The sequence below is a fragment of the Agelaius phoeniceus genome, chromosome 36, assembly GCF_051311805.1.
Source record: "Agelaius phoeniceus isolate bAgePho1 chromosome 36, bAgePho1.hap1, whole genome shotgun sequence".
Classification (NCBI taxonomy): Eukaryota; Metazoa; Chordata; class Aves; order Passeriformes; family Icteridae; genus Agelaius; species Agelaius phoeniceus.
The window spans coordinates 187,415-215,146 of NC_135300.1; the positions used below are offsets into that span (position 1 = coordinate 187,415).

Consider the following 27,732-nt stretch of genomic DNA (forward strand, 5'->3'; position numbering starts at 1 on the left):
ATGAATTCCCAACGCTCCGAAATCCCCCCGGTACCCAAGATGGGCGTCCGCGCCTGCGTGGCCGAGTGGCCTCCTCGTTCCAAAGAATATTCCGGAAATTCCCGGCATTTCCAACCTTCCCAATCGTCTTTCAAACCCTTCCATCGAAGGTTGATGCCTCATTTGAAAGATTTGGAATTCCAAGAAGGATTTTTAGGAATTCCTTTAAGACAACGAAGCAGCAGCGAGGTCACTTTGAGCGAATGCGATCCCGATGAAATCCCGGAAATTCGTGGGAATTCCTCCAATTCCACCGGATTATTCCGGGAATACGGCAGCACCTCCTCCATCGACGTCCAAGGAATTCCGGAACAAAGTTTTTACGAAATCCTCAACGAATTCCGAACCAAAAAACCCCAAAATCCCGAACAAAATCCCGAGCAAGCCCAACCCCAAAAAGAAAAACGCCGCCGTTGTTTAAAACCCGACGATTCCATCTTCAAAAAATTCCTCAATCCCAAAGATCCCGAAGATCCCAAACTTCCGGAACCTCCAAAATCTTGGATTTGCCGGAAAAGTTTCGCCCATTTCGACGTCCAGAGCATTTTTTTCGAGGCCGTTTCCGTCGGATCGGCCGGGACCCGACGCCGCAACACCACCACGGGCGCTTCCGCCGCTTCCGCCGGATCCCAAACTCCCATTTTTCCAGTTTGGAAAATTTGAATTCCAAAGAAAATTTGGAAGAAGATTTAGGTGACAACACCAGCAACGATTTGTTGTTGAGTTGTCCCCCATTTCCGTAACGAAATCGGAGGCGGTCGAGGAGAACGCGACGTCAGCTTTTCCAAATCCGCTTTTTCTTCGTCTTCGTCGTCATCATCATCATCATCATCGGGAATTTTGGGGGGAATCTGGGAATTTTTGGAAGGTTCCCAACGCCGGCGTTTCCGTGCTGGAGTTTGCCAAGGAGGAGCTGAGGAACCCGGAGAGGGTCGGGGGTTTCAGCGTGGAGCACGCGGACCTGGGAGCCACCTACTACAGGGATTACTTCCATGGAAGAGGTGGGAATTTTGGGAATTTTTGGGGGGTTTTGGGTTTTTTGGGGGTTTTATGGTTTAGGAATATTTGGGGAATTTTGGGGAATTTTTGGGGATTTTTTTGGGGAATTTTTTGGGATTTTTTTGGGGATTTTTGGGGGGTTTTTGAAATTTTTTTGGATTTTTTTTGGATTTTTTTTGATTTTTAAAGTGATTTTTTGGAATTTTTTGGGATTTTTTTGGGATTTTTTGAGGATTTTTTTTTGGGATTTTTGGGGGGATTTTATGGGAATTTTTTGGGGTTTTTTTGGAATTTTTAGGATTTTTTTTGCAATTTTGTGGGGTTTTTTTTGAATTTTTGGGATTTTAAAAATTTTTTTGAGGATTTTTTTTTGGAATTTTTTGAGGATTTTTTGGGGATTTTTGGGGGATTTTTGGGGGATTTTTTCTTTTAATTTTTGAGGATTTTGGGGGATTTTTTTGGGGATGTATTGGGATTTTTTTGGGATTTTTTTGGATTTCTTGAGGATTTTTTGGGGATTATTGGGGTTTTTTAGGGGAGATTTTTTTGGGATTTTTTAGGATTTTAGGGGTTTTTTTTGAATTTTTTTGGGATTTTTTTGGATTTTTTTTAATTTTTTTTGGATTTTTTTTGATTTTTGGGGTTTTTTTTGGGGGATTTTTCTTTTAATTTTTGAGGCTTTTTGGGGATTTTTTTGGGAATTTTTGAGGATTTTTGGGGATTTTTTTGGAGATTTTTTTGGGATTTTTTTTATTTTTTGAGGATTTTTTTTGAATTTTTTGTGGATTTTTTGGGGATTTTTCTTTTAATTTTTGGGGATTTTTTGGGAATTTTTTTGGGATTTTTTTGGGAATTTTTTTTTGGGATTTTTTTGGGGGATTTTTTTTGATTTTTTTGGGATTTTTTTTTGATTTTTAAAGTGATTTTTTGGAATTTTTTTGGATTTTTTTGGGGATTTTCTGGGAATATTTGGGGAATTTTTGGGAATTTTTTAGGATATTTTTTTGCAATTTTTTGGGGAATTTTATGGGGATTTTTTGGGATTTTTTTGGGGATTTTTTTGGGGTTTTTTGGGGGTTTTTTGGGATTTTTTTGGATTTTTTTTTGGATTTTTTGAGGATTTTTGGGGGGATTTTTGGGGGTTTTTTGGGGGGGATTATTTTGGGGATTTTTTAGGATTTTTTGGGGATTTTTTGGGATTTTTTTGGGAGTTTTTTTGGATTTTTTTGGAATTTTTTTTTATTTTTTGAGGATTTTTTTGGGGATTTTTGGGGAATTTTTGGGATGTTTTTTGAATTTTTAGGGTTTTTTTGAATTTTTTTGGGATTTTTTTTTTTTTTTTGGATTTTTTTGAGGATTTTTTTGGGATTATTAGGGTTTTGGGGGGGATTTTTTTGGGGATTTTTTGGGGATTTTTGGGGGTTTTTTTTTGCAATTTTTTGGGGTTTTTTTTGAATTCTTTTGGGATTTTTTTTTGATTTTTTGGGGTTTTTTTTGGGGGATTTTTCTTTTAATTTTTGAGGATTTTTGGGGATTTTTTTGGGATTTTTTGGGATGTTTTTGGGATGTTTTTGGGATTTTTTTTTTGATTTTTTTGAGGATTTTTTGGGGATTGTTTTGGGGATTTTTGGGGGATTTTTGGGGGATTTTTTTTAATTTTTGAGCATTTTTGGGGAATTTTTTGGGGATTTTTTGGGATTTTTAGGGGATTTTTTTGGATTTTTTGAGGATTTTTTGGGAGATTATGGGGGATTTTTGGGGGGGTGTTTGGGGGTTTTTAGGGTTTTTTTTGGGGAATTTTTGGGAATTTTTTGGGGTTTTTTAGGAATTTTTTAGGATTTTTTTTGCAATTTTTTGGGGGTTTTTTTGAATTTTTTGAGGATTTTTTTTTGGAATTTTTGAGGATTTTTGGGGATTTTTTTGGAGATTTTTTTGGGATTTTTTAGAATTTTTGGGGATTTTTTTTGGGATTTTTTTGAATTTTTTGGGGATTTTTTGGGATTTTTTGGATTTTTTTGAGGATTTTTTTGAGGATTTTTGGGGGTTTTTTGGGGGATTTTTTGGGGATTTTTGGGGATTTTTTGGGAATTTTTGGGATTTTTTTGGGATTTTTTGGGGATTTTTTGGGATTTTTTAGGAATTTTTGGGAATTTTTGGGGATTTTTGGGGATTTTTTGGAATTTTTTGGGATTTTTTTTGGATTTTTGGGGGAATTTTTTGGATTTTTTTGAGGATTTTTTGGGGATTTTTTTGATTTTTTTGGGGTTTTTTTTGGATTTTTTTTTTTTTTGGGGGGGGGGATTTTTGGGGAATTTTTTGGGGATTTTTTGGGGTTTTTTTGGGATTTTTTGGGATTTTTTGGGATTTTTTTGAATTTTTGGATTTTTTAGGGGTTATTTTGGGGATTTTTTTTAGGATTTTTTGGGATTTTTTTGGATTTTTTGGGGATTTTTTTTTATTTTTTTGGGAATTTTGGGAGTTTATTTTTTGAGGATTTTTGGGGGGATTGTTTTTTGGAATTTTTTTTTATTTTTAAAGGGATTTTTTTGGAATTTTTTGGGGATTTTTAAGGTGGATTTTTTTTTAATTTTTTGGGGGATTTTTGGGATTTTTTTTTTAATTTTTTGGGGGATTTTTTTTATTTTTTTTGGAATTTTTTTGTGATTTTTTTGGATTATTTTAGGATTTTTTGGGGAATTTTGGGGATTTTTTGGGATTTTTTTTAGGATTTTTGGGGGAATTTTTGGGAAGTTTTTGGATTTTTTAGGGGATTTTTTTTATTTTTTGCAGATTTTTGGAGGGATTTTTTTTTTTTTGATTTTTTGAGGATTTTTGGGGAATTTTGGGGGAATTTTTTGGGAATTTTTTGGAATTTTTTGGGAATTTTTTTGTTTTTTTTTTTTTTTTTTTAATTTTTGGGGGATTTTTTTTGATTTTTTTTGATTTTTTGAGTTTTTTGGGAATTATTTTGCGGGGATTTTTAAGGGATTTTTGGGGGACTTTTTTTAGGATTTTTTGGGAATTTTTTGGGGGATTTTTTTTCGTTTTTTGGGGGATTTATTTTGAGTTTTTGGGAATTTTTGGGGGGGGGTTTAAGGGATTTTGGGAGGTTTTTTTGGGGATTTTTTTTTAGGATTTTTTGGGAATATTTGGGGGTTTTTTTATTTTTTTAAGATTTTGGGGGGATTTTTAAAGGATTTTGGGGGGAATTTTTTTTATTTTTTGGGAATTTTTTCTGGGGGATTTTTAAGGGATTTTGGAGTTTTCTTAGGATTTTTTTGGGAATTTTTTGGGGAATATTTCTTGATTTTTTGAGGATTTTTTGGGGGATTTTTTTTGGTTTTTTGAGGGATTTATTTTATTTTTTGGGGGGATTTTTAAGGGATTTTTTTTTTAGGATTTTTTTTAAAATTTTTTTTAATTTTTGAGACATTTTTTATTTTTATTTTCCCCCAATTTTCCCCCATTTTTCCCCAATTTTCCCCCAATTTTTCCCCCATTTTTTCCCCCATTTTCCCCAATTTTTCCCCATTTTTCCCCCATTTTCCCCCAATTTTTCCCCCCAATTTTCCCCCATTTTCCCCCCATTTTCCCCCATTTTTCCCCAATTTTTCCCCATTTTCCCCCAATTTTCCCCTATTTCCCCCCCATTTTCCCCAATTTTTCCCCATATTTTCCCCAATTTTCCCCCAATTTTTTTCCCAATTTTCCCCCATTTTTCCCCAATTTTCCCCCAATTTTTCCCCAATTTTCCCCATTTTTCCCCCATTTTCCCCATTTTTCCCCCATTTTCACCCATTTTTCCCCCAATTTCCCCCCCAATTTTCCCCCCATTTTTCCCCAATTTTCCCCCATTTTCCCCCATTTTTTCCCCCGTTTTTTCCCCTCCCCAAGCCCCCATTCCCCCCAGCTGTTCCCATTTTCCCTGATTTTGCCCAATTTTGCCCTTTTTTCCCCAGAACACTCCAATTACTTTGGCCTGGACGAGAAGCTGGGCCCGGTGGCCGTGAGCGTGCGCAGGGAGCGCCTGGAGGAGCCCTCGGAGCACGGCCCCCAATTCCAGCACCGCCTCATCTTCCGCACCAGCCAGGTCCCAAAGGCACCCAGACCACCCCTGAAACAGCCCCAGAATGTCCCTAAAATATCCTGAAATCACCCCAAAAATATCCCTAAAATATCCCCAAAATATCTGAAAAATATCCCCAAAATATCCTTAAAATATCCCCAAAATATCCCCAAAATATCCCCAAAAATATCCTGAAATCACCCCAAAAAACATCCCCAAAATGTCCACAAAATGTCCACAAAATATCCCAAAATATCCACAAAATATCAATAAAATATTCCCAAAATATCACTAAAATATCCTGAAATCACCCCAAAAATATCCCTAAAATATCCCCAAAAATATCCTGAAATCACCCCAAAAATATCCCTAAAATATCCAAAAGATCACCCGAAAAATATCCCCAAAATATCCCTAAAATATCCCTAAAATATCCCTAAATTATCCCCAAAATATCCCCAAAAATATCCAAAGATCACCCGAAAAACATCCCAAAAATATCCTGAAATCACCCCAAAAACATCCCCAAAATATCCCTAAAATATCCCAAAAATATCTTTAAAATATCCCTAAAATTATCCCTAAAATATCTGAAAAATGTCCAAAAAAAAAGCCCTAAAATATCCCCAAAAATATACAAAAAATATCCCTAAAATATCCAAAAGATCACCCCTAAAACATCCCCAAAATGTCCCTAAAAATATCCTGAAATCACCCCAAAATATCCCTAAAATATCCTCAACATATCCCTAAAAATATCCCTAAAATATCCCCAGAATATCCTGAAATCACCTCAAAAACATCCCAAAAATGTCCCAAAAATATCACAAAATATCCCCAAAAATATACAAAAAAATATTCCCAAATTAGCCCTAAAATATCCCCAAAAATATCCTGAAATCACCCCAAAAACATCCCCAAAATGTCCACAAAATATCCCAAAATATCCCAAAAATATCCCCAATATATCCACAAAATATAAAAAAAAATCCCTAAAATATCCCCAAAATATCCCCAAATTATCCCCAAAATATCCCCTAAAATATCCAAAAGATCACCCGAAAAACATCCCCAAAATATCCTGAAATCACCCCAAAAATATCCCCAAAATATCCCCCAAAATATCTGAAAAATATCCAAAAAAAATCCCTAAAATATCCCTAAAAATGGACTGAAAATATCCCCAAAATATCCCCCAAAATATCCCTAAAATATCCTTAAAATATACAAAAAATATCCCCAAAATATCTGAAAAATATAAAAAAAATCCCTAAAAATATCCCCAAAAATATCCCATAAATATTCCAAAATATCCCCAAATTATCCCCTAAAATATCCACAAAATATCCCTAAAATATCCCCAAAAACATCCCCAAAATATCCCTAAAATATCCCCAAAATATCCAAAAAAATAGCCCTAAAATATCCCAAAAAATATCCCCAAAATATCCTGAAATCACCCCAAAAACATCCCTAAAATATCCCAAAAATATCCACAAAATATCCCCAAAAATATCCTTAAAATGTCAAAAAAATAGACCTAAAATATCCCCAAAATATCCCCAAAATATCCCCCAAAATATCTGAAAAATATCCAAAAAAAATCCCTAAAATATCCCTAAAAATGGACTGAAAATATCCCCAAAATATCCCTAAAATATCCCCAGAATATCCTTAAAATATCCAAAAGATCACCCCAAAAACATTCCCAAAATGTCCCTAAAAATATCCTGAAATCACCCCAAAATATCCCAAAATATCTGAAAAATATCCCCAAAGTGTTCCCCAAAATATCCTCAAAATATCCCCAAAAATATACAAAAAAATATCCACAAAATATCCCCAAAAACATCCCCAAAACCCCCAAATTTTCACCCAAACCCCCCAAATTTCCACCCAAAACCGCCAAATTTTGATCCCAAACCCCCAAATTTCCCCACAAAACCCCCAAATTTTCCCCAAAATTTCCACCCAGAACCCCCAAATTTCCACCCAAACCCCCAAATTTTCCCCCAAATTTCCATCCAAAACCCCCAAATTTTCACCCAAAACCCCCAAATTTTGATCCCAAAACCCCCAAATTTCCACCCCAAACCCCCAAATTTTCTCCCAAATTTCCCCCAAACCCCCCAAATTTTCACCCAAAACCCTCAATTTTCACCGAAAAAACCCAAATTTTGATCCCAAATCCCCAAATTTCCCCTGAAATTTTCATCCCAAAACCCCCAAATTTTCACCCGAAACCCCCAAATTTCCACCCAAAATCCCAAAATTTTCATCCCAAATCCAATCCCCCAAATTTTGCCCCAAACCCCCAAATTTTCCCCCAACTTTTCACCCAAACCCCCAAATTTTGATCCCAAACCCCCAACTTTCCCCCAAATTTCCATCCAAAATCCCCAAATTTCCCCCCAAATTTTCTTCCCAAAACCCCCAAATTTCCTCCCAATCCCCCCAAAATTTGCCCCAAACCCCCCAAATTTCCCCCAAATCTCCAAATTTCCCCTGAAATTTTCATCCCAAAACCCCCAAATTTCCACCCAAAACCCCCAAATTTTGATCCCAAATTTCCCCCCAAAATTTCCACCCAAACCCCCAAATTTTCCCCCAAATTTCCATCCAAACCCCTCAAATTTTCACCCAAAACCCCCAAATTTTCATCCCAAACTCCCCAACTTTCCCCCCTAAACCCCCCAAATTTGCCCCAAAATTTCCACCAAAACCCCCAAATTTTCCCCCAAATTTCCACCCAAACCCCCAAAATTTCCATCAAACCCCCAAATTTCCACCCAAAACCCCCAAGTTTTCACCGAAAACCCCCAAATTTTGATCCCAAAAACCCCCAAATTTCTCCCCAAACCCCCAAATTTCTCCCCAAATTTCCTCCCAAACTTCCCCCCAAACCCCCCAAATTTCCCCCCCAACCCCCCAAATTTCCACTCAAAACCCCCAAATTTCCCCCTAAACCCCCCAAATTTTCCCCCAAATTTCCACCCAAACCCCCAAATTTCCCCCAAATCTGCCCCCACCCCCCCAAATTTCCCCCCAAACCCCCAAATTCCCCCCAAACCCTCAAATTTCCACCCAAACCCCCAAATTTCTACCCCAAACCCCCAACTTTTCCCCCAACTTTCCATCCAAAACCGCCCAAATTTCCACCAAATTTCCACCCAAACCCCCAAATTTCCCCCTAAACCCCCAAATTTCCCCCCAAATTTCCATCCAAACCCCTCAACTTTTACCCCAAACCCCCAAATTTCCACCCAAAATCCCCCAAATTTCCATCCAAAACCAACAAATTTCCCCCCAAACCCCCCAATTTTCCCCCCAAATTTCCACCCAAACCCCCCAAATTTTCCCCCAAATTTCCACCCAAAACCCCCAAATTTTCATCCCAAACCCCCCAAAATCCCACCCAAAACCCCCAAAATTTCACCCAAATTTCCATCCAAACCCCCCAAATTTTCACCCAAAACCCTCAAATTTTCACCGAAAAAACCCAAATTTTGATCCCAAACCCCCAAATTTCCCCTGAAATTTTCATCCCAAAACCCCCAAACTTCCTCCCAAACCCCCAAAATTTCCATCAAACCCCCAAATTTCCACCCAAAACCCCCAAATTTTCACCGAAAAACCCCAAATTTTCCCCCAAATTTCCCCCAAACACCCAAATTTCCCCCCAAATTTCCACCCAAACCCCCAAATTTTTCCCCAAATTTCCACCCAAAACCCCCAAATTTCCACCCAAATTTCCACCCAAAACCCCCAAATTTTCATCCCAAGCTCCCAAATTTCCCCCTAAACCCGCCAAATTTTCCCCAAAATTTCCACCAAAACCCCCAAATTTTCCCCCAAATTTCCACCCAAAACCCTCAAATTTCCCCCCAAAATTTCCACCCAGAACCCCCCAAATTTCCCCTGAAATTTTCATCCCAAACCCCCAAATTTCCCATGAAATTTTCATCCCAAACCCCCAAATTTCCACCCAAAATCCCAAAATTTTCATCCCAAACCCCCAAATTTTCCCCCAAATTTCCACCCAGAACCCCCAAATTTCCCCCTAAACCCCCCAAATCTCCCCCCAAATCTCCCCCCACCCCCCCCAAATCTCCCCCCACCCCCCCAAACCCCCCCTTTAACCCCCAAAATTCCCATTTTTCCCCTTTCCCCCCTAATTTCCCCCATTTTTTCCCTCCCCAGCTCCTGACCCTTCGTGGTTCCATCCTTGAGGACGCCACCCCCAGCACGGCCAAGGCCGGGTCCGGGCGCGGGGTCCCCGTGCGGGAGCTGCTGGAATTCGTCCTCCCCGAGCTCAACATCCACTGCCTGCGCCTGGCCCTGCCCAGCCCCAAGGTCCCTGAGCAGCTCCTCAAGCTGGACGAGCAGGGGGTGAGAATTCCTGGAAATTTGGGAATTTTTTGGGAATTTTTTGGGATTTTTTAGGATTTTTTTTGAATTTTTTGTGATTTTTTTCTGAATTTTCGCGGATTTTTTCGGCAATTTCTGGGTCATTTTAGCGTTGGTGTGGTTGAGGGGTTCAAGCATTTCAAGGGTTAAATGATTCCTGGAATTATTGGAATTTTTGGGAATTTTTTGGGAATTTTTCGGGGATTTTTCGGCGATTTTTGACCAATTTCGCGAATTTTTGCGAATTTTTCCGCAAATTTTTCTGCGAATTTTTCTGGGATTTTTGGGGTTTGGGCTCTGGTGTAGTTGAAGGGTTCAAGGATCTCAAGGGTTAAATGATTCCTGAAATTATTGGGAATTTTTGGGAATTTTTTGGGAATTTTTTGGGAATTTTTCGGGTATTTTTCACCAATTTCGCGAATTTTTCCAGGATTTTTTGGAGGTTTTTGGGGATTTAGGACCTGGTGTAGATAAAGGGTTCAAGGATCTCAAGGGTTAAATGATTCCTGAAATTATTGGGAATTTTTAGGAATTTTTGGCAATTTTTTGTGAATTTTTTAGGGAATTTTTAGGGAATCTTTTAGCAATTTCTGGGATTTTTTCCCAATTTTTCGGGAATTTTCAGGGATTGTTTAGGGATTTTTAGGGATTTTTCCTCTCTCCCCTTCCACCCTTCAACCCTCCCAACTCCTGAAGGATTCCTGGGATTTTTGAGGAATTTTTTGGGAATTTTTGGAGGGAATTGTTGGGATTTTTTGGGGGTCCCCGTGCGGGAGCTGCTGGAATTCGTCCTCCCCGAGCTCAACATCCACTGCCTGCGCCTGGCCCTGCCCAGCCCCAAGGTCCCTGAGCAGCTCCTCAAGCTGGACGAGCAGGGGGTGAGAATTCCTGGAAAATTTGGGAATTTTTGGGAATTTTTCGGGATTTTTTTGGGATTTTTTAGGATTTTTTTTGAATTTTTTGTGATTTTTTTCTGAATTTTCGCGGATTTTTTCGGCAATTTCTGGGTCATTTTAGCGTTGGTGTGGTTGAGGGGTTCAAGCATTTCAAGGGTTAAATGATTCCTGGGATTTGAGGGAATTCCTGGAATTTTTGGGAATTTTTCGGGAATTTTTTTGGACTTTTTTGCAATTTTCGGTGAATTTTTGCGAATTTTTTGGGATTTTTTCGGGATTTTTTCGGCAATTTCTGGGTCATTTTAGCGTTGGTGTGGTTGAGGGGTTCAAGCATTTCAAGGGTTAAATGATTCCTGGAATTATTGGGAATTTTTAGGAATTTTTTGGGAATTTTTCGGAGATTTTTTGGCAATTTTTGACCAATTTCGTGAATTTTCGCAAATTTTTCTGTGAATTTTGGGGGTTTGGGCTCTGGTGTAGTTGAAGGGTTCAAGGATCTCAAGGGTTAAAAGATTCCTGGAATTATTGGGAATTTTTGGGAATTTTTTGGGAATTTTTCGGGATTTTTTTGCAATTTTCGGTGAATTTTTGCGCATTTTTGGGGATTTTTTCAGGATTTTTTGGGCAATTTCTGGGTCATTTTAGCGTTGGTGTGGTTGAGGGGTTCAAGCATTTCAAGGGTTAAATGATTCCTGGAATTATGGGGAATTTTTAAGAATTTTTTAGGAATTTTTGGGGAATTTTTCGGCAATTTCGCGAATTTTCGTGAATTTTTCGGGATTTTTGGGGTTTGGGCTCTGGTGTAGTTGAAGGGTTCAAGGATCTCAAGGGTTAAAAGATTCCTGGGATTTGAAGGAATTCCTGGAATTTTTGGGAATTTTTTAGCAATTTTTTGGGAATTTTTCAGGGATTTTTTAGGAATTTTTTTGGGAATTTTTTGCCAATTTCGCGAATTTTTCCAGGATTTTTTGGAAGTTTTTGGGGGTTTGGGCTCTGGTGTAGTTGAAGGGTTCAAGGATCTCAAGGGTTAAAAGATTCCTGGAATTATTGGGAATTTTTAGGAATTTTTTAGGAATTTTTGGCAATTTTTTGTGAATTTTTTAGGGAATTTTTTAGCAATTTCTGGGATTTTTCGCAAATTTTTGGGGATTTTTTAGGAATTTTTTAGGGATTTTTTGGGATTTTTCCTCTCTCCCATTCCACCCTTCAACCCTCCCAACTCCTGAAGGATTCCTGGGATTTTTTGGGAATTTTTTGGGAATTTTTGGAGGGAAATTTTTTGGAATTTTCTGGCATTTTTTGGAGATTTTCTAGGATTTTATTTTTATTTTCGTGGGGATTTTTTTTAGGATTTTAGGGGGATTTTCTGGCATTTTTTGGGAATTTTCTGGGATTTTTGGGGGATTGTTTTGAGATTTTCTAGGATTTTTTTGGGGGGAATTTCTGGGATTTTTTGGGAATTTTTTGGGAATTTTTTGGGGTTTTTTTTTAGGTATTTCCTGTCATTTTTGGGTATTTTGGTATCAGTTGTAATCCAAGGGTTAAAGGATCTCAAGGCTTGAAGGATTCCTGGGATTTGAGGGAATTCCTGGAATTTTTGGGAAATATTTTGGCATTTTGGGGAATTTTTTTTGGATTTTCTGGGATTTTTTTTTGGGGAAATTTCTGGGATTTTTGGGGAATTTTTCTGGGATATTTTTTGGGATTTTTTTAAAGGATTTTTTGGGTTTTGGTGGTTTTGGGACCCTTCCTATTCCAAGGGTTAAAGGATCTCAAGTCTTGAAGGATTCCTGGGATTTAGAGGAGTTTTTTGGGAATTTTCTGGGATTTTTTGGGAATTTTCTGGAATTTTTGGGGGAATTTTCTGGGACTTTTTTTGGATAATTTTCTGGGACTTTTAGGGGATTTTCTGGTTTTTTGGGGTGGGGAATTTTCTGGGATTTTTAGGGGATTTTCTGGTTTTTTATGGGGGAATTTTCTGGGACTTTTTTGGAGAATTTTCTGGGATTCTTAGGGGATTTTCTGGGTTTTTTTGGGGGAATTATCTGGGATTTTTAGGGGATTTTCTGGTTTTTTTGGGGGAATTATCTGGGATTTTTAGGGGATTTTCTGGTTTTTTTGGGGGGAATTTTCTGGGACTTTCTGGGATTTTCATGGGATTTTTGGGGAATTTTTTTGGGATTTTTTTAATTTCCTGGGATTTGAGATTTTCTAGGATTTTTTTTTTTTTATTTTGGGGAGACTTTCTGGGATTTTTTTTGGTTTTTGGATTTGGCATTTTCCAAGTGTCAAAACATCTCAAGAGCTGGGGGAATCCCAAACATCCAAAAATTTCCAGGATTTTTTGGAATTCCTTCCATTATGGTCATTCCTGAGATTTGGGATTTTTTTTGGGGGGTGGAATTTGGGTTCATCTTTGGTATTCTGAAGATCCTAAATCCCCTAAATCGCGGCGGCGGCGGCAGCTGTGCCGGCGGCACAAGGTGGGGATCCTGTACTGCAAGGCCGGGCAGAGCTCGGAGGAGGAGATGTACAACAACGAGGCCGCGGGGCCGGCGCTCGACGAGTTCCTGGCGCTCCTGGGCGAGAAGGTTCCCCTCAAGGCCTTCCCCAAGTACGCGGCGCAGCTCGACACCAAAAGTGAGTTTGGGGCTCTTGGGATGGGGGATTGCGCCGGGAGAGCCCAAAAGTTGAGGGATCCCAAAATTTGGGAGATCCCAAGGGTTGGATGGTCCCAGAAGTTGGGGATCCCAAAAGTTGAGGGATTCCAAGAGTTGGGAGATCCTGAACGTTGGAGGATCCCAAAGGTTGAAGGATCCCAAGGGTTTGATGGTCCCAGAAGTTGGGAGATCCCAAAAGTTGAGGAATTCCAAGAGTTGGGAGATCCCAAGGGTTGGAAGGTCCCAGAAGTTGGGAGATCCCAAAAGTTGAAGGATCCCAAAAATTGGGAGATCCCAAGGGTTGGATGGTCCCAGAAGTTGGGGATCCCAAAAGTTGAAGGATCCCAAGGGTTGGAAGGTCCCAGAAGTTGAAGGATCCCAAGAGTTGAAGAATCCCAAAGGTTGAAACATTCCAAAGGTTGAGGGATCCCAAAGGTTGGAAGGTCCCAGAAGTTGGGGATCCCAAAAGTTGAAGAATCCCAAAGGTTGAAACATCCCAAAGGTTGAAGGATCCCAAGGGTTTGATGGTCCCAGAAGTTGAAGGATCCCAAGGGTTGAAGGATCCCAAAGGTTGAGGAATTCCAAGAGTTGGTTGAAGGATCTCAAGGGTTGGATGGTCCCAAAAGTTGAAGAATCCCAAAAGTTGGGAGATCCCAAAAGTTGAAGGATCCCAAGGGTTTGATGGTCCCAGAAGTTGAGGGATCCCAAAAGTTGGGAGATCCCAAGGGGTGAAGGATCCCAAGCTTTGGTTGAAGGATCTCAAGGGTTGGATGGTCCCAAAAATTGAAGGACCCCAAGGGTTGGGAGATCCCAAAAATTGAAGGATCCCAAGAGTTGGGAGATCCCAAGAGTTGAAGGATCCCAAAGGTTGAAGGATCTCAAGGGTTGAAGGATCTCAAGCTTTGGTTGAAGGATCCCAAGGGTTTGATGGTCCCAAAAGTTGAAGGATCTCAAGAGTTGGGAGATCCCAAGAGTTGAAGGATCCCAAGGGTTGAAGGATCCCAAGGGTTTGATGGTCCCAGGAGTTGAAGGATCCCAAGGGTTGGGAGATCCCAAGGGTTGGAACCTCCTGGGCGAGAAGGTTCCCCTCAAGGCCTTCCCCAAGTACGCGGCGCAGCTCGACACCAAAAGTGAGTTTGGGGCTCTTGGGATGGGGGATTGCGCCGGGAGAGCCCAAAAGTTGGGAGATCCCAAAAGTTGAGGGATCCCAAGGGTTGGATGGTCCCAGAAGTTGGGGACCCCAAAAGATGAGGGATCCCAAAATTTGGGAGATCCCAAGGGTTGGAAGGTCCCAGAAGTTGGATGGTCCCAAAAGTTGAGGGATCCCAAGGGTTGAAGAATCCCAAAGGTTGAAACATTCCAAAGGTTGAGGGATCCCAAAGGTTGGATGGTCCCAGAAGTTGAGGGATCCCAAGAGTTGAAGGATCCCAAGAGTTGGGAGATCCCAAGGGTTGGAAGGTCCCAGAAGTTGGGGATCCCAAAAGTTGAAGGATCCCAAGGGTTGGATGGTCCCAGAAGTTGGGAGATCCCAAGAGTTGAAGGATCCCAAGGGTTGAAGGATCTCAAGAGTTGAGGGATCCCAAAAGTTGAAGGATCCCAAAGGTTGGGAGATCCCAGGAGTTGAAGGATCCCAAGAGTTGAGGAATTCCAAGAGTTGGTTGAAGGATCTCAAGGGTTGGATGGTCCCAAAAATTGAAGGATCCCAAGAGTTGGGAGATCCTGAAAGTTGAAGGATCCCAAAGGTTGAGGGATCCCAAAAGTTGGAGGATCCCAAAGGTTGAGGGATCCCAAGGGTTTGATGGTCCCAGAAGTTGGGGGATCCCAAAAGTTGGAAGATCCCAAAGGTTGAAGGATCCCAAGGGTTGGAGGATCCCAAAAGTTGGAGGATCCCAAAGGTTGAAACATTCCAAGCTTTGGTTGAAGGATCTCAAGGGTTGGATGGTCCCAAAAATTGATGGATCCCAAAGGTTGGGAGATCCTGAAAGTTGAAGAATCCCAAAAGTTGGAGGATCCCAAGAGTTGGGGATCCCAAGGGTTCAAGGATCTCAAGCTTTGGTTGAAGGATCCCAAGGTTTTTGGGATTTCACCTGATCAGTTTTTTGGGATTTCCCTGGATCCATTTTTTGGGATTCCACCCAATCAACTTTCCGGGATTTCACCGGCTCCATTTTTTGGGATTTCACCGGCTCCATTTTTTGGGATTCCCCCAGATCTGATTTTTGGGATTCCACCATCTCCATTTTTCGGGATTCCACCCAATCAACTTTCCGGGATTTCACCGGCTCCATTTTTTGGGATTTCACCCAATCAATTTTCTGGGATTTCACCGGCTCCATTTTTCGGGATTTCACCGGATCCATTTTTTGGGATTTCCCTGGATCCATTTTTTGGGATTCCACCCAATCAACTTTCCGGGATTTCACCGGCTCCATTTTTTGGGATTCCCCCGGCTCCGATTTTCCGGGATTCCCCCGGATCCGATTTTCCGGGATTTCACCGTCTCCTCTTTTCCCGCTTTTCCCGCAGCCGACTCCACGGGCACGCACTCGCTCTACACCACGTACCAGGACTACGAGATCATGTTCCACGTGTCCACCATGCTGCCCTACACGCCCAACAACCGCCAGCAGGTACGGCCACCACCTCCGGGCTCCTCCAGGGAGATTGGGAGGTCCCAAGGGTTGGGTGGGGGGTCCCAAGGGTTGGGAGATCCCAAGGGTTGGGTGGTCCCAAGGGTTGGGTGGTCCCAAGGGTTGGGTGGGAGATCTCAAGGGTTGGGGGGTCCCAAGGGTTGGATGGTCCCAAGGGTTGGATGGTCCCAAGGGTTGGATGGTCCCAAGGGTTGGATGGTCCCAAGGGTTGGGTGGGGGGTCCCAAGGATTGGATGGTCCCAAGGGTTGGGTGGTCCCAAAAGTTGGTTGGGAGATCCAAGATTTTGATAATCTCAAGGGTTGAGTGGTCTCAAGGGTTGGATGATCCCAAGATTTGGGAAATCCCAAGAGTTGGGTGGTCCCAGGAATTGGAGGTTCCCAAGGGTTGAAGGGTTCCAAGAATTGGGAAATCCCAAGAGTTGGGTGGTCCCAGAAGTTGGACGATCTCAAAGGTTGAAGGATTCCAAGAGTTGGTTGGAAGATCCCAAGGGTTGGTTGAATCCCAGGAATTGGGTGGTCCCAAGGGTTGGGTGGTCCCAAGGGTTGGATGATCCCAAGGGTTGGATGATCCCAAGGGTTGGTTGGGAGATCCAAGGGTTGAAGGATTCCAAGATTTGGGAGATCCCAAGAGTTGGGTGGTCCCAGGAATTGGAGGTTCCCAAGGGTTGAAGGATTCCAGGAGTTGGTTGGAGGATCCCAAGGGTTGGTTGGGAGATCCAAGGGTTGGGTGATCCCAAGAGTTGGGAAATCCCAAGAGTTGGGTGGTCCCAAGAATTGGATGATCCCAAGGGTTGAAGGATTCCAAGAGTTGGTTGGAAGATCCCAAGGGTTGGTTGAATCCCAGGAATTGGATGGTCCCAAGGATTGGATGATCCCAAAAGTTGGTTGAGGGATCCAAGGGTTGAAGGAATCCAAGAGCTGGGAGATCCCAAGGGTTGGATGATCCCAAGATTTGGGAGATCCCAAGAGTTGGGTGGTCCCAGGAATTGGAGGTTCCCAAGGGTTGAAGGATTCCAGGAGTTGGTTGGAGGATCCCAAGGGTTGGTTGGGAGATCCAAGGGTTGGGTGATCCCAAGAGTTGGGAAATCCTAAGAGTTGGGTGGTCCCAAGGGTTGGAGGATTCCAAGAGTTGGGAGATCGCAAAAATTGGGTGGTCCCAAAAGTTGGGTGGTCCCAGAAGTTGGATGATCTCAAAGGTTGAAGGATTCCACGAGTTGGTTGGAAGATCCCAAGGGTTGGATGGTCCCAAAATTTGGAGGATCCCAAGGGTTGGGTGGTCCCAAGGGTTGAAGGATTCCAAGAGTTGGAAGATCCCAAAAATTGGGTGGTCCCAGAAGTTGGACGGTCTCAAAGGTTGAAGGATTCCAAGAGTTGGTTGGAAGATCCCAAGGGTTGGGTGGTCCCAAAGGGTTGGGGGGTCCCAAGATTTGGAGGATCCCAAAGATTGGATGGTGCCAGGAAGTGGAGGTTCCCAAGGGTTGAAGGATTCCAAGAGTTGGTTGGGAGATCCCAAAAGTTGGGTGGTCCCAAGGGTTGAAGGATCCCAAGATTTGGGAAATCCCAAGAGTTGCGTGGTCCCAGGAAGTGGAGGTTCCCAAGGGTTGAAGGATTCCAAGAGTTGGTTGGAAGATCCCAAGAATTGGATGGTCCCAAGGGTTGGGTGATCCCAAGGGTTGGGTGATCCCAAGGGTTGGTTGGAGGAGCCCAAGGATTGGTTGGGAGATCCAAGGGTTGGATGATCCCAAAGGTTGGTTGGGAGAATCCCAAGATTTGGATGATCCCAAGTGTTGGATGGTCCCAAGATTTGGAGGATCCCAAAGGTTGGGTGGTCCCAAGGGTTGGAGGATTCCAGGAGTTGATTGGAGGATCCCAAGGGTTGGGTGGGAGATCCAAGAGTTGGATGAACTCAAGGGTTGGAGGATTCCAAGAGTTGGGAGATCCCAAGAGTTTGGTGGTCCCATAAGTTGGATGATCTCAAAGGTTGAAGGATTCCAAGAGTTGGTTGGAAGATCCCAAGGGTTGGTTGAATCCCAGGAATTGGATGGTCCCAAGGGTTGGGTGGTCCCAAGGGTTGAAGGATTCCAGGAGTTGATTGGAGGAGCCCAAGGATTGGTTGGGAGATCCAAGAGCTGGAGAATCCCAAGATTTGGGAAATCCCAAGAGTTTGGTGGTCCCAGGAATTGGAGGTTCCCAAGGGTTGAAGGATTCCAAGAGTTGGGAGATCCCAAAAGTTTGGTGGTCCCAGAAGCTGGGTGATCCCAAGGGTTGAAGGATTCCAAGAGTTGGTTGGGGGATCCCAAGATTTGGATGTTTCCAAGTGTTGGATGGTCCCAAGATTTGGAGGATCCCAAAGGTTGGGTGGTCCCAAGGGTTGGAGGATTCCAGGAGTTGATTGGAGGAGCCCAAGGATTGGTTGGGAGATCCCAAGATTTGGAGGATCCCAAGGGTTGGGTGATCTCAAGATTTGGGAAATCCCAAGAGTTGGGTGGTCCCAGGAATTGGAGGTTCCCAAGGGTTGAAGGATTCCAAGAATTGGGAAATCCCAAAAGTTTGGTGGTCCCAGAGGTTGGATGATCCCAAGGGTTGAAGGATTCCAAGAGTTGGTTGGAAGATCCCAAGGGTTGGGTGGTCCCAAGGGTTGGAGGATTCCAGGAGTTGGGCGATCCCAAAAGTTGGGTGGTCCCAAAAGTTGGGTGGTCCCATAAGTTGGATGATCGCAAAGGTTGAAGGATTCCAAGAGTTGGTTGGAAGATCCCAAGGATTGGATGGTCCCAAGGGTTGGATGATCCCAAGATTTGGAGGATCCCAAGGATTGGATGATCCCAAAAGTTGGTTGGGAGATCCAAGAGTTGGGTGGTCCCAGAAGTTGGATGATCTCAAAGGTTGAAGGATTCCAAGAGTTGGTTGGAAGATCCCAACGATTGGATGGTCCCAAGGGTTGGGTGGTCCCAAAAGTTGGAGGTTCCCAAGGGTTGAAGGATTCCAAGATTTGGGAAATCCCAAGAGTTGGGTGGTCCCAGGAATTGGAGGTTCCCAAGGGTTGAAGGATTCCAAGGGTTGGTTGGAAGATCCCAAGGGTTGGGTGGTCCCAAGGGTTGGGTGGTCCCAAGGGTTGGGTGGTCCCAGAGGTTGGACGATCTCAAAGGTTGAAGGATTCCAAGAGTTGGTTGGAAGATCCCAAGATTTGGATGATCCCAAGAGTTGGAGGATCCCAAGGGTTGGGTGGTCCCAAGGGTTGGAGGATTCCAAGAGTTGGTTGGAGGAGCCCAAGGATTGGTTGGGAGATCCAAGAGTTGGAGGATCCCAAGAATTGGATGGTCCCAAAAGTTGGTTGGGAGATCCAAGAGTTTGGTGGTCCCAGGAATTGGAGGTTCCCAAGGGTTGAAGGATTCCAAGAGTTGGGTGGTCCCAAGGGTTGGATGGTCCCAGAAGTTGGACGGTCTCAAAGGTTGAAGGATTCCAAGAGTTGGTTGGAAGATCCCAAGGGTTGGGTGGTCCCAAGGGTTGGGGGGTCCCAAGATTTGGAGGATCCCAAAGATTGGATGGTGCCAGGAAGTGGAGGTTCCCAAGGGTTGGAGGATTCCAAGAGTTGGGAGATCCCAAAAGTTTGGTGGTCCCAGAAGTTGGGTGATCCCAAGGGTTGGAGGATTCCAAGAGTTGGTTGGAAGATCCCAAGAATTGGATCATCCCAAGGGTTGGGTGATCCCAAAAGTTGGAGGATCCCAAGGATTGGATGATCCCAAAAGTTGGTTGGGAGATCCAAGGGTTGAAGGATTCCAAGAGGTGGAAGATCCAAGAGTTGAAGGATGCCAAGATTTGGATGATCCCAAAAGTTGGGTGGTCCCAAGAGTTGGAGAATCCCAAGGGTTGGTTTGGAGATCCAAGAGCTGGAGAATCCCAAGGGTTGGATGATCCCAAAAGTTGGGTGGTTCCAAGAGCTGGGAGATCCCAAGGGTTGGATGATCCCAAGGATTGGATGATCCCAAGGATTGGATGATCCCAAGAGTTGGAAGATCCCAAAGCTTGGACGATCCCAAACTTTCCTTAGACGACCCCAGGGACTGAAACCTCCCAAGAACCGAACAATCCCAAAACTTCCTCCAACCATCCCAAATCTTCCTCCCACCCATTCCCATTGGGTTTTTTTTCCCAAAATTCCATTCCCAGCTCCTCCGGAAGCGCCACATCGGCAACGACATCGTCACCATCATCTTCCAAGAGCCGGGCGCGCTGCCCTTCACGCCCCAGAACATCCGCTCCCACTTCCAGCACGTCTTCATCATCGTCCGCGCCCACCAGCCCTGCTCCGACAACGTCTCCTACAGGTGGGAGTCCCAAAAATTCCCAAAAATTTGGTCAAAAAAAATCCCCCCAAAAATTGCACAAAATTTGGTCAAAAATTCTCCCCCCAAAAATTCCCAAAAATTTGGTCAAAAATTCCCCCTAAAAATTCCACAAAATTTGGTCAAAAAAAATCCCCCCAAAAATTCCCCAAAATTTGGTCAAAAATTCCGTCAAAAAAAAAAGAAAAATTTGTAAAAAAATCGGCAAAAATTCAAAAATTTTGGAAAAAAATCCCCCAAAAAGTCCCAAAAATTTGCAAAAAAACCCCCCCATAAATTTGTAAAAAATCAGCAAAAATTCCCCAAAATTTGCAAAAAAATCCCAGCAAAAATTGCCAAAAATTTGTAAAAGATCAGCAAAAATTCCTCAAAAATTTGCAAAAATCCCCCCATAAATTTGTAAAAAATCCCCCCAAAAATTTGTAAAAAATCAGCAAAAATTCCCCCCAAAAATTGCCTAAAATTTGTAAAATATCAGCAAAAATTAAAAAAGAATTGCAAAAAAATCCCGCCAAAAAATCCCAAAAATTTGTAAAAAAATCCCCCCAAAAATTGCTAGAAAATTTGTAAAAAATCAGCAAAAATTCCCCAAAATTTGCAAAAAAATCCCCCCCCAAAATTTGTAAAAAATCCCCCAAAAAATTTGTAAAAAATCCCCCCAAAAAATTGCCCAAAATTTGTGAAAAATCCCCCCCAAAAATTGCTCAAAATTTGTAAAAAATCGGCCCCAAAAATTCCCCAAAATTTGCAAAATAACCCCCCCCAAATTTGTAAAAAATCCCCCAAAAATTTGTAAAAAATGCCCCCCAAAAATTGCCTAAAATTCGCAAAAAATCCCAGCAAAAATTGCCAAAAATTTGCAAAAGATTCCCCCCCAAAATTGCCAAAAATTTGTAAAAAATCAGGAAAAATTCCCCCCAAAAATTTGTAAAAAATCAGCAAAAATTCCCCAAAATTTGCAAAAAAATCCCCCCAAAAATTTGTAAAAAATCAACAAAAAATCCCAAAAAATTCCCCCAAAATTGCAAAAATTTTGTAAAAAATCAGCAAAAATTCCCCAAAATTGGTAAAAAATTGGCAAAAATTCCCAAAAAATTTGCAAAAAATTTCCCCCCAAAATTCCCAAAATTTGTAAAAAATCCCCCCAAAATTGCCTAAAATTCGCTGACAATCCCCCCAAAAATTGCTTAAAATTTGTAAAAAAATCAGCAAAAATTCCCAAAAAATTCCCAAAAATTCCCATTTTTCCCCCCAAACCAGCGTTGCCGTCACCCGCTCCAAGGACGTTCCCCCCTTCGGCCCCCGGGCGCTTGGAATCCCAAAAAATGCCCCCAAAATTGCAAAAAATTTGTAAAAAATCAGCAAAAATTCCCAAAAAATTCCCCAAAAAATTGCCCAAAATTTTTAAAATATCCCCCAAAAATTTGTGAAAAATCAGCAAAAATTCCCCAAAATATCCCCCCCAGAATTGCTTAAAATTTGTGAAAAATTAGCAAAAATTCCCACCAAAAATTTGTAAAAAATCAGCAAAAATTCCCCAAAATATCCCCCCCAGAATTGCTTAAAATTTGTGAAAAATTAGCAAAAATTCCCACCAAAAATTTGTAAAAAATCAGCAAAAATTCCCAAAAAATCCCTCCAAAATTGCCGAAAATCTGTAAAAAATCAGCAAAAAATCCCCCCAAAAATTGCCAAAAATCTGTAAAAAATCAGCAAAAATTCCCCCCAAAAATTTGTAAAAAATCAGCAAAAATTCCCCAAAATATCCCCCCAAAATTGCCCAAAACTTGTGAAAAATCAGCAAAAATTCCCAAAAAATCCCCCAAAAAATCGCCAAAATTTTTAAAAAATCCTTTCGAAATTTGCAAAAAATTCCCCCCAAAAATTGGCAATAATTTGTGAAAAATCAGCAAAAATTGCCCCCAAAAATTTGTAAAAAATCAACAAAAATTCCCCCCAAAAAAGCCCCAAAAATTTGTAAAAAATCAGCAAAAATTCCCCAAAATTTGCAAAAAAATCCCCCCAAAAATTTGTGAAAAATCAGCAAAAATTCCCCAAAATTCCCAAACCCCCCTCCAAAAATTGCCGTGAAATTTGTAAAAAATCAGCAAAAATCCGCCACAAAATTGCCAACAATTTGTAAAAAATCAGCAAAAATTCCCCCTAAAAATTTGTAAAAAATCAGCAAAAATTCCCCAAAATGTGCAAAAACATCAGCAAAAATTCCGCAAAATTTGGCAAAAAATTCCCCCAAAAATTCCCCAAAATTTGCAAAAAAATCCCAGCAAAAATTGCCAAAAATTTGTAAAAAATCAGCAAAAATTCCCCAAAAATTTGCAAAAAATCAGCAAAAATTCCCCAAAAATTTGTAAAAAATCAGCAAAAATTCCCCAAAATTTGCAAAAAAAATCCCAGCAAAAATTGCCAAAAATTTGTAAAAAATCAGCAAAAATTCCCCAAAATGTGCAAAAACATCAGCAAAAATTCCGCAAAATTTGGCAAAAAATTCCCCCAAAAATTCCCCAAAATTTGCAAAAAAATCCCAGCAAAATTGCCCCAAATTTGTAAAAAAATCAGCAAAAATTCCCCAAAATTTGCAAACAAATCCCCCCAAAAATTTGTAAAAAATCCCCCAAAAATTTGTAAAAAATCAGCAAAAATTCCCCCCAAAAAATCCCCAAAATTTCAAAAAAAATCCTGCCAAAATTTTGTAAAAAATCAGCAAAAATTCCCCCCAAAAATTTGTAAAAAATCAGCAAAAATTCCCCAAAATTTGTAAAAAATCAGCAAAAATTCCCCCCAAAAATTTGTAAAAAATCAGCAAAAATTCCCAAAAATTCCCCCCAAAAATTTGTAAAAAATCAGCAAAAATTCCCCCCAAAAATTTGTAAAAAATCAGCAAAAATTCCCCAAAAATTTGCAAAAAATCAGCAAAAATTCCCCAAAAATTTGTAAAAAATCAGCAAAAATTCCCCAAAATTTGCAAAAAAAATCCCAGCAAAAATTGCCAAAAATTTGTAAAAAATCAGCAAAAATTCCCCAAAATGTGCAAAAACATCAGCAAAAATTCCGCAAAATTTGGCAAAAAATTCCCCCAAAAATTCCCCAAAATTTGCAAAAAAATCCCAGCAAAATTGCCCCAAATTTGTAAAAAAATCAGCAAAAATTCCCCAAAATTTGCAAACAAATCCCCCCAAAAATTTGTAAAAAATCCCCCAAAAATTTGTAAAAAATCAGCAAAAATTCCCCCCAAAAAATCCCCAAAATTTCAAAAAAAAATCCTGCCAAAATTTTGTAAAAAATCAGCAAAAATTCCCCCCAAAAATTTGTAAAAAATCAGCAAAAATTCCCCAAAATTTGTAAAAAATCAGCAAAAATTCCCCCCAAAAATTTGTAAAAAATCAGCAAAAATTCCCAAAAATTCCCCCCAAAAATTTGTAAAAAATCAGCAAAAATTCCCCCCAAAAATTTGTAAAAAATCAGCAAAAATTTCCCCCAAAATTTGTAAAAAAATCAGCAAAAATTCCCAAAAATTCCCCCCAAAAATTTGTAAAAAATCAGCAAAAATTCCCCAAAAATTCCCCAAAATTCCCAAAAATTCCCGTTTTTCCCCCAAACCAGCGTCGCCGTCACCCGCTCCAAGGACGTGCCCCCCTTTGGCCCCCAGGCGCTTGGAATCCCAAAAAATGCCCCAAAAATTGCAAAAAATTTGTAAAAAATCAGCAAAAATTCCCCAAAAAATTCCCCCAAAAATTGCCCAAAATTTTTAAAATATCCCCCAAAACTTTGTAAAAAAACAGCAAAAATTCCCCAAAATATCCCCCCCAGAATTGCTTAAAATTTGTGAAAAATTAGCAAAAATTCCCACCAAAAATTTGTAAAAATCAGCAAAAATTCCCCAAAATTCCAAAAAAATTCCCCCAAAAATTGCAAAAAATTTGTAAAAAATCAGCAAAAATTCCCCCCAAAAATTTGTAAAAAATCAGCAAAAATTCCCAAATAATCCCCCGCTAAATTGCCCAAAATTTGCAAAAAATCCCCTCAAAAATGGCCAAAAATTTGTAAAAAATCAGCAAAAATTCCCCAAAAATCCCCCAAAATCCCCCCCAAAATCGCCAAAAATTTGTAAAAAATCAGCAAAAATTCCCCCCAAAAAATTGCCAAAAATTTGTAAAAAATCAGCAAAAATTCCCCAAAATTTGCAAAAAAATCCCCCCATAAATTTGTAAAAAAATCAGCAAAAATTCCCCCCAAAAATTTGTAAAAAATCAGCAAAAATTCCTCCCAAAAATTTGTAAAAAATCAGCAAAAATTCCCAAAAATTCCCCCCAAAACTTTGTAAAAAATCAGCAAAAAATCCCCCCAAAAATTTGCAAAAAATTTGTAAAAAATCAGCAAAAATTTCCCAAAAATTCCTGCCAAAAATTGCCATAAATTCCCAAAAAATTCCCGTTTTCCCCCAAACCAGCGTCGCCGTCACCCGCTCCAAGGACGTGCCCCCCTTTGGGCCCCCGGGAGCTTGGAAACCCAAAAAATCCCTCCAAAACTTTGCAAAAAAACCCCCCAAAATTTTGTAAAAAATCAGCAAAAATTGCCTAAAATTCCCCAAAAATCCCCCCCCCAAAATCGCCCAAAATTTGCAAAAAAATCCCCCAAAAATTTGTAAAAAAATCCCCCCAAAAATTTGTAAAAAATCAGCAAAAAATCCCAAAAAATTCCCCCAAAATTGCAAAAATTTTGTAAAAAATCAGCAAAAATTACCCAAAATTGGTAAAAAATCAGCAAAAATTCCCCAAAATTCCCGTTTTTCCCCCAAACCAGCGTCGCCGTCACCCGCTCCAAGGACGTTCCCCCCTTCGGTCCCCCGGTGCCCCCGGCCGGCCTCACCTTCCGCCGCTCCGAGCTCTTCCGCGCCTTCCTCTTGGCCAAGGCCATCAACGGCGAGAACGCGGCGCACAAATCCCACAAATTCCGCACCATGGCCACCAGGACCCGGCAGGAATATCTGCGGGATTTGGCGGAAAACTACGTCACCAACACCCCCTTGGACGCCGCCGGCAAGTTCAACCTCATCTCCTTGGCTTCCAAAAAAAAGGAGAAATCCAAAGCGCGGCCCTCGGCCGAGTTGGAGAGCGCCGGCGCCGTTTCCTGGCGCGTTTCCGCCTTGGATTTCGGCAGGGGAGGGGAGGAGGTTCCGTGCGTTTTGGGCATTTCCAAGGAATTGGTGGTTTTGGTGGATTTGGCGGCCAAGGAGGTTGTGTTCAATTGTTTGGCCGGTGACGTCATCGGGTGGAGCGCGGAGGGGGCGGCGTTGAGGATTTACCACGGTAGAGGGGACCTGGTGAGCCTCAGGGTGGGGTCGGGAATTTCGGGAATGTCGGGAATTTCGGGAACGGCGGCGGGGACGGAGGAAGGAGCGGAGGCGGCGGCCGAGGAGGTGAAGGAGATCGTGCAGAGGCTCAAGGTGAGGGGGAATGGGGGGAAATGGGGGGAAAATTGGGGGGAAATTGGAAAAAATTGGGGGGAAAATTGGAAAAAATTGGGGGAAAATTGGGGGAAAAATAGGGGGAAAATGGGAGGAAAAATGGGGGGGAAATGGGGAAAAATTGGAAAAAATTGGGGGGGAATGGGAGGAAAAATGGGGGGGAAATTGGGGGGAAATGGGGAAAAATTGTGGAAAAATTGGGGGGAAAATGGGGGAAAAATTGGGGGGAAAATGGGGGAAAATGGGGAAAAATTGTGGGGGAATGGGGAAAAATTGGGGGGAAAATGGGGGAAAAATTGGAAAAAATTGGGGGGAAATGGGGGAAAATTGGAAAAAATTGGGGGGGAAATGGGGGGAAATTGGGGAAAAATTGTGGAAAAATTGGGGGGAAAATGGGGAAATGGGGGAAGTGAAACTGGGGGGAAATGGGGGAAAATTGGGGGAAAATTGTGGAAAATGGGGGAAAAATTGGGGAAAAAATTGGGGGGAAATGGGGAAAAAATTGGGGGGAAAATGGGGAAAAATTGGGGGAAAATTGTGGAAAATGGAGAAAAATTGGGGGAAAATGGGAAAAAAATTGGAAAAAATTGGGGGAAAACTGGGGGAAAAATGGGGGGAAGTGGAAATGGGGGGGGAAATGGGGAAAATGGGGAAAATGGGGAAAATGGGGGGAAGTGGTAGAAATTTGGTTAAAAATTGAGGAAATCGGGGCAAAATTGAGGAAATTGGGGAAAAATGGTGGAAATTTGGGTTAAAATGGATGAAATGGTGGTAAAATATAGGAAATCATGGAAAAATCAAGGAAATTTGGGTTAAAATGGATGAAATTGAGGTAAAATGTAGGAAATCAGGAAAAATTTAGTAAATTTGGGTTAAAATTGATCAAAATGAGGAAAAATGAAGGGAATTTGGGTTAAAATGGATGAAATTGGGGTAAAATCAAGGAAATTAGGGTTAAAATGGATGAAATGGGGGTAAAATCAAGGAAATTAGGGTTCAAATGGATGAAATTGGGGTAAAATGGTGGAAATTTGGGTTAAAATTGATGAAAATGAGGTAAAATGAAGGAAATCATGGAAAAATTAAGGAAATTTGGGTTAAAATGGATGAAATTGAGGTAAAATTTAGGAAATCACGGAAAATTAAGGAAATTTGGGTTAAAATGGATGAAATTGAGGTAAAATGTAGGAAATCACGGAAAATTAAGGAAATTTGGGTTAAAATGGTGAAAATTTGGGTTAAAATGGATGAAATTGAGGTAAAATGGAGGAAATCAGGAAAAAATTGAGTAAATTTGCCTTTAAACTGATGAAATTAAGGAAAAATCGAGTAAATTTGGGTTAAAATTGATCAAAATGAGGAAAAATCCTTGACTTGGAGAAAGGGAAAAAGGAGAAATTCACCAAACCCCAGAACGCCCCAAAACCGCCGCAAAACCCAAAACCACCCCCAACAAACCACCCCCAAAAAAGCTCAATTTTACCCCAAAACTTGAAATCTTGCATTTTTTTGCCCCCCCGGGGGCGCTGACGCCGGCTCGGTTCCGGGCAGGTGACGACGCCGGGCTGCGCCACGGTGGACATGACGCTGCGGCGCAACGGCCTGGGCCAGCTGGGCTTCCACGTGCACCCCGACGGCAGCGTGGCCGAGGTGGAGGAGTACGGCTTCGCCTGGCAGGCCGGGCTGCGGCGCGGCAGCCGCCTGCTGGAGGTGTGCAAGGTGGCCGCCGTGGCCCTGAGCCACGAGCAGATGATCGACCTGCTGCGCACCTCGGTCACCGTCACCGTGGTCATCGTGCCGCCACACGAGGACGGCACGCCCAGGAGGTTGGTGCTGGTGGTTTTGGTGGCATCTGGGTGTCATGGATGACATTGGTGGCATCTTGGAGACATTGGTGCCATTGGGTTGTGGTGGGTGCCATTGGAGCCATCTTGGTGCCATTGATGACATTGGAATGTTGCTGGTGCCATTGGTGCCATCTTGGTGTCATGGATGTCATTGGTGCCATCTTGGTGCCATTGGTGCCATCTTGGGGCCATTGATGTCATTGGAGCCATCATGGTGCCATTGGAGCCATCTTGGTGCCATTGGTGTCATCTTGGTGTCATGGGTGCCATTGGTTCCATTGGGTTGTGGTGGGTGCCATTGGAGCCATCTTGGTGCCATTGATGTCATTGGAGCCATCT

At 41.7% G+C, this 27,732-nt stretch overlaps 1 protein-coding gene across 1 annotated transcript; it reads left to right on the forward strand.

The window, feature by feature from the left end:
- On the forward strand, positions 1-27,446 carry LOC143696535 (signal-induced proliferation-associated 1-like protein 3). Its single transcript, XM_077193060.1, is given in 11 exon segments — positions 1-667; positions 670-767; positions 769-888; positions 890-1,040; positions 4,998-5,128; positions 9,305-9,493; positions 12,873-13,047; positions 15,594-15,697; positions 19,886-20,043; positions 24,883-25,525; positions 27,098-27,446. Coding segments are annotated over 11 exon segments (2,754 nt in total). The 3' UTR covers positions 27,416-27,446.
- The last annotated feature ends 286 nt before the right edge of the window (positions 27,447-27,732 follow it).